General features: G+C 40.0%; 1 protein-coding gene across 1 annotated transcript in view; it reads right to left on the reverse strand.

The window, feature by feature from the left end:
* Window positions 1–2,893, reverse strand: part of LOC123363993 (ATP-dependent translocase ABCB1-like) — a 67,491-nt gene extending 64,598 nt beyond the window's left edge. The window contains 2 exon segments of the mRNA XM_045005674.1: window positions 1,936–2,060; window positions 2,805–2,893. Coding sequence (XP_044861609.1) covers window positions 1,936–2,060; window positions 2,805–2,855 — 176 coding nt within the window. The 5' untranslated portion in view covers window positions 2,856–2,893.
* Window positions 2,894–9,701: the final 6,808 nt, after the last annotated feature.

The raw sequence follows: 9,701 nt of genomic DNA on the forward strand, positions 1-9,701 counted from the left end.
GCGCACAGATAAACATGATATGTTGGGGAACAGTCAACACAACTTTGTAAATGGAAATTGTGCCTCACCAATCTATTAAAATTCTTTGAGAGTTTCAGCAAGCATGTGGACATGGGTGATCCAGTTCAGAAAGTCCACACCAAGGTCCTAAACAAAGGCTCTTAAGCAAAGACTTGGGATAAGAATGATAGGAAACAAAGGGTAGGAATAAATGGTCAGTTTTCACAGCAGGGAGGGAAAAATTATAGATCCTTTGGGGACCCTGTACAGAGACCTGTGCTGTTCACATATTCATAAATTATATGAAAAAAGAGGGTGAACAATGAGGTGCAAAAATTGCAGATGATACAAAATTATTCAACATAGTTAAGTCCAGAGCTGACTGCAAAGAGCTACAAAGGCATCTCACAAAACTGTGTGACTGGGCAACAAAATGGCAGATGAAATTCAATGTTGATAAATGCAAAGTAATGCACATTGGAAAACAATCCCAACTATACATAAAGAATGATCGGGCCTAATTTAACTGATACAATTAAAGAAAGATCTTGTAGACATCATGGACAATTCTCTGAAAACATTTGCTCAATGTCCAGCAGCTGTCTAAAAAGCTAACAGAATGTTAGGAACCATTAGGAAAGGGATCGCTAATAAGAGAGAAAATATCATAATGCCACTGTGTAAATCCATGATATGCCCACACCTCAGATAATGTGTGCAGTTCTGGTTGCTCCATCTCAAATAAGATATACTAGAATTAGAAAAGGTACAGAGAAGGGCAACAAAAAATATTAGTGGTTTGGAACAACTTCCATCTGAGGAGAGATTAAAAAGACTGGACTGTTCATCTTAGAAAAGAGATGACTAAGAGAGGATATGATAGAGGTCTAGAAAATGAATGAAGGGAAAGTGAATAGGGAATTCTTATTTACCCCTTCATGTAATATAAGAACCAGGGGTACCCAATGAAATTAATAGGTAGTAGGTTTAAAACTTACAGAATGAAGTACTTCTTCACATAATGCAGTCAACAACTCATTGCCAGGCCAAAAGTATAACTTTTTGCTTGTGATTCCTTTACAAGCTTATGGTTTTCCATCAATCAATAACAGCTTCTGTTCACTCATTAGCTATCTAATCCCCTTTAGCTTCTGAAGGGCATTATAGAAAGCACCGCTCAGCCCAGCAATGTTCCCAGAACATTTCAGGAGGACATGCATATCATTTTATTGTTCAATGACATGCTCAGAAGCTTTGTAGGAACCTCTCGACACATATATTATGTACAAAAATGCCCTGACCAAAAGTGGGAAGGCCCAAAATGAATGGCACAGTTTACGCAGTAGTGAAGGGATCCTAAAATGATGTGCAATTAATTTTTTCCACATAAACTGCTCAGATATCATTGGTGCTGTTCAGATTAGAGCAAGAGGAGGATTATTTGCAAAGCACTAAGCATGTACTTAACTTTAAGCATGTGGGTAGCTCCCTTGAAGTCGATGACATAGGAAAGTGATAGGGAATCTTACCTAAGCTCATGATCCAGTAAAGCATGAACTTAACTGTAAACACTTTAATGAATGATTTCAGTGTGCGTGTGCATGTGCTTAAAGTATTAGCATAAGTGCTTTGTTGAACTGGAGCCTTAGAGAAGATTGCATTTTCTGTAGCCTCAGCTTCCAAATTCAACTTTAGGTTAGAGTCAGAGGGAAATTGGACCTTACAATGCTCCTCCATAATGTAGGTCAATTGAGTGATTGCAAATATTCATGAGTGACAGAAAACATCTCCTTCCATATGCTCATATTTATCTTCATCTGAATTTCTCAGCTGTCTGGGGGATAAACTGACTGATCATCTTTGATTTTTTTTAAAATAACCACATCACTTTCCCAAATATTATGTACAATCAATAATTAGTTAAAAAAAACTCACTTTGCTAATGCCTTCATCTGTCCATTGAAAGCAACAACTGTTCTGATAGAAGTCAAAATTTCTTCCGCCACAGCTCCTGCTCTAGCATAAGCAGTCAGCTCTTTTGTAGTGAATGATGCCAGGAACTGGAAAATTGGGAGGGTGGGGGGAAGGGTAAAGTATTTTATGAAAATCTATTTAAATGGTGTAAATTATGTACTGATACAAAGGGTGATCAAGCATTTAGCAAAAGAGCCTAGAATTTAGCAAATCTGGGTTCAAGTCCCCACTCCAATACACTTTTCCTGGGCAACTTTGGGTAAGTAATTTTTCTCCGTTTTTCACTTCTCCATGTATAACATGAGAATCCCCTCTCTTGCATGGTGTTGTGAGGCTAAACATGATGAAGCTTGTGTGGCACTCAGAAACTATAGTAATGGAGGCCATGTAAATAACTTAGCTATCTTAATTACAGGTCACAATCCTGTTTCTTCCTCCACCATTTTCAGTGCTTAGGTGGGGGAAAGGGGGAGCGAAAACCAACACAATCTATACATGGAAACATTTTGTAAATTTTTCTGTGCATTACAAGCAATATCTACTAATGTGCTCACAGTTGATGAATGCTGATCATCCTCTTCCCATGTGGTGAGTGGTGTTAGCTGGAAGCAGTCCAGGCCTCCATGGCATGCTAATGCCTGCCCGCTGATGCTCAGTGTAGACAGAGCTCTGCAAATTTTGGGGCAGGAGCCAGTGGAGTAGGAGAAGGCCTGCTTTCCATGCTCTCCAAACTTTGGGGTCATATTGCTTTGGGGTGCAGTATGACACTACATTCCCTCTGAATCTGTTTTTAGAGGTAAAATTCTTATTTGTTTTTCCTCAGCACTTACAAATGATCCAGCTGCTGCTGCTGCAACAAGGAGAGGGCTAACTGACAACATCACCAAAGTCAGTTTCCATCCGTAGACGAATCCTATAACAATCCCTGTCAGAAACGTGGAAAAGAATTGTAAAAATATACAGAACTTGTCTCCGATGCCGTCGTGGATGGTGTTAATGTCACTGTTAATTAAAAAGAGATTTGTTAACTTTGATGAATGCCTCCTCCTCACACATTTTTCTGTTTTGCTGGAGAGAAGCTTCTCAGAAGTTTTACTGTTCAAATCATTGGGTAGTAGGAATTTTGGACGTGGATACTGAACAGCTGCAATGGCTCTTTGTGGGGCTAGGAACTAGCAGAGCACAACTCATTGTTTGTGATGTAACCTCCAGATAGACTTCTGCCATTGCTACCCCTGCTCAATCACACGTGACCCAATTCATTCATGCAATAGCCAAAAGGAATAATCCATTAAAAAAAATCATCCCAAAACCTTTACATTACTTTTTTCTCTAAGTTCCCCTATGTATCCAATCATCTTCAATTTTGTTATTAGATTTTATGATCTTTGAGGCAAGAAATATCTCCTTTTTTCCATCCTATACAGTGACAAGTACAGTGTTAGTAAATTATTAATTGAAAAATCATTGTGTGTCATGCTAATTTTCTCTTGTTATTTATATATGTGGGAACTAGGATTAGTGAAATTCAAGCCTCTCTCATTCCCTTCAGGATTCACATCTTCCAAAAACTGGGCATATCCCTCCCTGCAAACATTAAATCTGGAGAAACTCTGCATACCCTGATCATACCTTCCTCTGAATCTCTGCACATGGGACCTGATCCAAAGATTCCTAATGATTTTAACTGGTTTTGGATCAGGTTCAAAATGATAACAGTTCCTATAACTATGAGTGCAGTTTCATTTCATACAATGTCAGGGTTTTCAGTGTTTGTAAACTAGCTGGAGACAGCAGAACTGTTTATCTACAGTAGTTTGCAAAATAGGTCATAGACACTACAAAGCCAATGTTAGAGGAATAAGATATTGCATTTCACAGCATAAGCCCTCGCAGTGGAAATGTCACTGAAACCCTGAAAGTGAAGTGAAAACTGGTAACGAATTCCTCCCTCACAAAGAAGAAATATTTTGGGTCTTAGTTAAAAAGGTTTCCTGGAAATTCCCTGTAGCTAATTCTATAAAGGTAAACATCAGACTTCTTTTTGGTTCAGGTTTCTGGTGCATAGATAAATAAACCCTTCTCACTCCGTCAGTCGGGTGTTCAACGTTCCAATCTTGCTGATATCAAACCAAGCTATTTCCTGGTGAAGTACTGCAAAAAAAAACTTTTGACGGATTCTTGCTGTCTGTCTTGCAGCTGAGGTCAGAAATGTCCAGACTTGGATGGTGCTCAGTATCACTACAGCAGAGCCAATACCCACATAGTAGTAGGCAAACCTGTAGTAAATAGTAAAAGTCCATAAGGTCAATTGCATCTTGCAAGATAAGTTAGACACATCAGGTCACATTCAGCCCTGCTGAAGCCAATGGGATGTAATTGAGGGCCAAATTTGGCTTACAGTCTAATGGACAAAAAAAATATATAGAAACTACACTGTGCTATTCTTATGAAAATAATTGCAGAGGTTCTTACCTGGTCATTTCAGTTTCTATATCCAAACCTGGCATTACTGGACAAGTAGAGCTACTATTCATCACAGCTGAAAGATTAATTATAACAAAGAAAAATATTCAGTTTTATTAGAACAGGCATAAAACAAATCATGGCGGTTTTAGGCCATAATCTTATGGGTGTTTTGCATGACACTACATTCCCTGCAACAGCTCGGTAGATTTATAACTTTCATGGTGGCCATCATCCTTTCAGTGGAGGATTAAACAGGGCAAACTTCTGAGTCAGCTCAGAGGGTTACTGTAGAGTGATGTCATGGGTTTAGCTCACTACGTCAAAGGGCACTGGTCAGATCATAGTTTCATCTGATCTGACCTTCAGATTCCAACAGTGGCCAATATCTGATTTTTCAGAAGTTGATAACTCCCCCTTCTACCTCATATAAGGCAAAATTCATCCATGCAGACACCATAAGGCCGACTTTTATGCACCACTTAGGTTCCACCCAAGCCTCAAAACTGGACCCAAATAGGGTCCAAGTGGTGGCTCAGCGTTTTGCTGGCTGTCTGCAAAAAGGGTAAATTTCACTACTAATGCACCTAACTGAATGTGCAGAACTTTTCAGACCTGGGAGAAATAGCAGACCCCTTCCAGGTGTCAGCACATATATTTTAGGGTAAGTTATGATTGCCCTTATCATAAGCTTAGCTCATATAGAGGAAAAATAGAATTAACGGTCATATTTTGTTGTTTTAAAAATCCGATCACAGAATTTGATTTTGTGACCTCGTTGGGCAGTGAATTCCATGGATTAACTATAAGCTATAGAAAGTAGTAAATAGTTTTACAGTTATCAAATGTACTGCTCTGTAATTTATCAAGTGTCTGTTTTGCTACTGTACTATACAGCAGGGTAAAAAGGAAGGATTGCTCAGAATTCACTCTGCTCTTCATGGTTTTTAACACCACAGCAGCACTCCGTCCTGAACCTCTGCCAATCCAGTAAATAAGGGTACGTCTTCACTACCCTCCATATCGGCGGGTAGCAATCGATTTCTCAGGGATCGATATATTGCATCTCATCTAGACGCGATATATCGATCCCCGAACGCGCTCCTGTCGACTCCGTAACTCCAGCAACCCGAACGGCGGTAGCGGAGTTGACATGGGGCGCCGCGGAGATCGATCCCGCGCCGTGAGTACGGTAGGTAATTCGATATAAGATAATTCGACTTCAGCTACGTTGCATATCTTATATCGATTTTCCCGCGTAGTGTAGACCTGCCCTAAGAGACCCTAACAAATATTTTCAGAAGTTGAACAAATTTTATTTACCTGAAGACATATTTACTGCTTGGCCAATTGTCACAAAGCTGTTTGTCATCTCTCCAGCAACAACAATAATAAGTGGCATCCCTGTTCCATTTGCAACAGCTGCAATCAAGCCTATTATCATCAAAATGATATCCAGCCAATCGGCATATGCAAACTACATGAATATAAAGAAAAAGGAATTAATTGAAGGTTGACAAATTCACATAATTGTGACAATATCCTACTAAGACACACAGAATAGGATTTGTTTTTACATAGCACCATTTGCAATTTGGGTATCCCAAAGCACTTTATGAAGCAATGAATTAGATAGTATGAAGGCAAACACAACACATGGGATACACTTAGAAAAAGCTTACACACCATTTTAGGCCAGTTTTTATTTAGGACACGATGGCAGGATGAATCCCCTAATCTGCAGAAAAAAGAATGTATCTAACATCACCTGTGCAACTCACTGCCTCCCTGGGTGCATTCTACTACAGCACATATTTACTCAGTGTAAGTGTTACTTAGCACAGGTAAGTAACAAACATTTGGCTGCTGCCTACCAACAGAAATGGGTATGTAGCAGTTATTACATTTAAGAAAAACAGGGCACTTGTTTCCCTGGATAATTCATAAGACATTGTGCATGAATGGTAAAATTATCTCCAGTTGAGAGACACAGGGCAAGGCCCTACTTACCGCACATGCTTCACTTCAGTCCTTACCATGGGTGAATTTCACTCCGTCATGGTGGTAGTGCTGAAACATCGTCAAGCACTGGCAGTTAGCTGTGGGGGGAACTTTGCTCAACAGGCCGTATTTTTAAAGAGTGGAGCCTGAGATCAATGCACAAAATGGCTGTGCGGCAATACTAAGTTTTGCACAGACCTCTTTCTTCCCTTTCGAAATGCAGTATTGTGGATGCACATTCGTCTGTCAACATAATGTACAACAGGCAAAGAAAAGGAACAATGAGAACTATAAATCAAACCAGTAAACTATGCACTAACCAATTTCAAAATGCCAACCATCTTTTCCTTTGACTCCTCATTTTTCTTTCTAAAGAGATTAATGAAAAATTAATCCAGACCCTTTCTTGAAAGGCAGGGCAAGAAATTTAACAGCATGTTAAGATCAAGGAACCCCTACTTTTTCTTGTTCTTCTGTAACTCGTTATTCTGCTCTGGTTTTTCATTATGTTGGAAAGCAGGATTGTAATAGCCATTACTTGCAGATTCTGTGGAGGGAAAGGTAGGTTTTGCTTTCACAAATAGTAAGGTCTTTTAAGTCAGATTCTGTTGAAGCACAATAAATCCCTTTCTGAATTATCGGAGCACCAAAACTGTTGATTTTTTTAAAGCAGGAAAACCACATTTGTCTCATGCTCTTGAAACAGGTAACTTTCAATTTTTTCCTCCCCAAAGATCACATCCAAGCTGAGAACAAACATTATTTTCAGCTCAAAAAAATAATTTTAAGGGAAGTCATTAAAGATTAACTTGGACCTCAGCCTTGCAAAAACTGAGGGAATGCCTAAGTGTATGTCTACACTAGAAATGCGACAGTGGCACAGCTGCAGCTATGCTCTCTGTAGCATATACACTTACTACAATGGTGGAAGGGATTAGTGAATCCACCTGCTACGTTGCTGGAAGAGTTCTTCTGTCAACCTAATGGTGCCTACATTGGGGCTTAGGCCGGCTTATCTATGTCTCGCAAGAGCATGAATTTTTCACACCTCTGAGAAATGTAGCTAGGTGGACTTAACTTTTAGGTGTAGACCAGGCTTTTGTCTTTGCAGGATTGGGGCCTTAGAGTGGAACAGGCAGACATATTTGTTGGCATTTCAGTACTACCTACAGGCCTCAACCCTACTGTGCTATGGCTGCACAAACAAGCAAAAAAAGAGGATCTCCACCCAAAAGAGTTTGTAATCAAGGAATAAGATGAGAAATAACAAGTGGATGAAAGAAACAGGCAGAGGAATCAGAACAGAATAGCGAGGTGACTGTGAACTGCTGGATAAAAGATGGTCACATCACACCAGCTGTCTATCCTCTCTCAACCTGAACTATAACTACTGTGTTTTCCATCACTAGTTTTTAGAACATCTTTGTAGAGACTTACAGGACACTATTATTTTTGTTATGATTATATAAAATACTTCAAATGCAGTAAACTGGTTCCTGACTCACATAGTGGAGCATTTGCACACTTAGGCCCCATTGCTGATGCATGTCAATAACTTTAGGCATGTGAACGGCCACATTGAAACTCAATGGGACTACTCATGTGCATAAATGCTTGCAGGATGGGAGACGTAGTTATTTTCAAACTAGAGTGACTCACTAGGTACACCAGGGTCACTTAAGTTGGTAGAAAGGCCACACAGAGCTACGCCCAGCCCGTGCTGTGATTAAGTTAAAAGAGAATACGTGTATTCAGTGCTTGCTATGAATATTTTCTGAATGCTGTTTCCTCCACACAGATCCCCAAGAAGGGTCCATACTCGCTGGGTAAAGACGCCACAGAAGAAAGCTTAATAGCCAGGGCAGCATGATTTGTGGAGGACGATGGGAGGGCTGATCTGTTTTTCCATAGAAATCCCTCATGGCTACCAGACAAGATTCAAAATGTGGATTAGTTTCGTGGCAATGGAGTACATCCTTCCAACAACTAGCCTAACATTCAAAAGAAGAAACAACTAACTGAAAAACTTACTGGGACTAAGTGGTTCCTTTTGTGTGTAATGTATGAAATCATCCTTCATTGTGTTATTCTGTTGTATGGTTATTAGACTTGCAGAAGTAGATCACTTTGTGTAAAATCTGCATACACAAGAAAACAGCACAACCTTTCAGAGACAATAGCCATTCAAAGAGTTCACATTAAGATATGTTTATGTTCCTTCATTAATTATTTGTTTCCTTTCAACAACTTTTCCCAGGGAAGAAAAAATATTTATCATTACATACTATTTTTACATCAGGGTAAATTACTTTTCTAAAGAACTATGTTCATTTTTAAAAATTAGGACAACAATGTGGCCTGCTTCCTGGGGGTACCCAGGGCAGTTGCCACCTGCCCTTAGCACCAGAAAGTCTTGTCTGTGCCTGATGGGGGTCAGCTCCTCAACTCCAGTGGCTACAGGCAACACAAGCACTCCCCTTTAGGCCTAGGCAGGCCCTGCTGTCTCTTTACAGGTTAGCGATAGGCACATTCCAACCCCTGAGCTCTCCGAGCATCTCCCTGCTCCACTGCAAACTCACAGTATTTACAGATTTGCTGTTTGGAAAGGAACAGCACACCCCAGCTTACCAGTTCCAGCTCAGATCACCTCTTTGCTTAACACACGACACTTAGATACGTTTATAGTGAAAATTAGCAAAAGTTTATTTAACAAAGTAGAGATGTAACCCCCCTGTCAGTGCTGGCTTAGTACGTGACTGCAGTGCAAACAGGAGAGGGGTACCTCACCATTTTTGGACAGTTCCAAAGTTTTGGTCACCCTGGGCTCAGTTGTGTGTGCTGCTGGTAGGTGCCTGCCTCCCCCTCCTGGCATGCTAAAGGATCAAGCTACTTGGTGATGCTTCCAGTAAGACAAGGGATAACCACACTAAGGTTGTGGCTACAGCACTTGAACTCACAAATAATTCAAACTCACATAAGCAAACACATTATAAAAAATAACTATAAACTTTATATAAGGACATGACCAAAGAGAAATAGACAATCAGTGAAAATATTAAATGATTAAAATGATTAGAGATCAATAATGCTTTGTAATTACTAAAGGCTCTGCCAAGAGGCATGCTAGGTCATGTGACCACATACTCTCTGAATGTTCCTAAACTAAAGTGTCTCTTCCCACTCCCACCCCCAGTTCTGTCTGTTCCCTGCATCTCAGGTGGTGCATGTAGAGACATGTTGCAGGCCTGTAAGAAAATACT

This window comes from Mauremys mutica, chromosome 2 (assembly GCF_020497125.1).
Source record: "Mauremys mutica isolate MM-2020 ecotype Southern chromosome 2, ASM2049712v1, whole genome shotgun sequence".
Taxonomy (NCBI): domain Eukaryota; kingdom Metazoa; phylum Chordata; order Testudines; family Geoemydidae; genus Mauremys; species Mauremys mutica.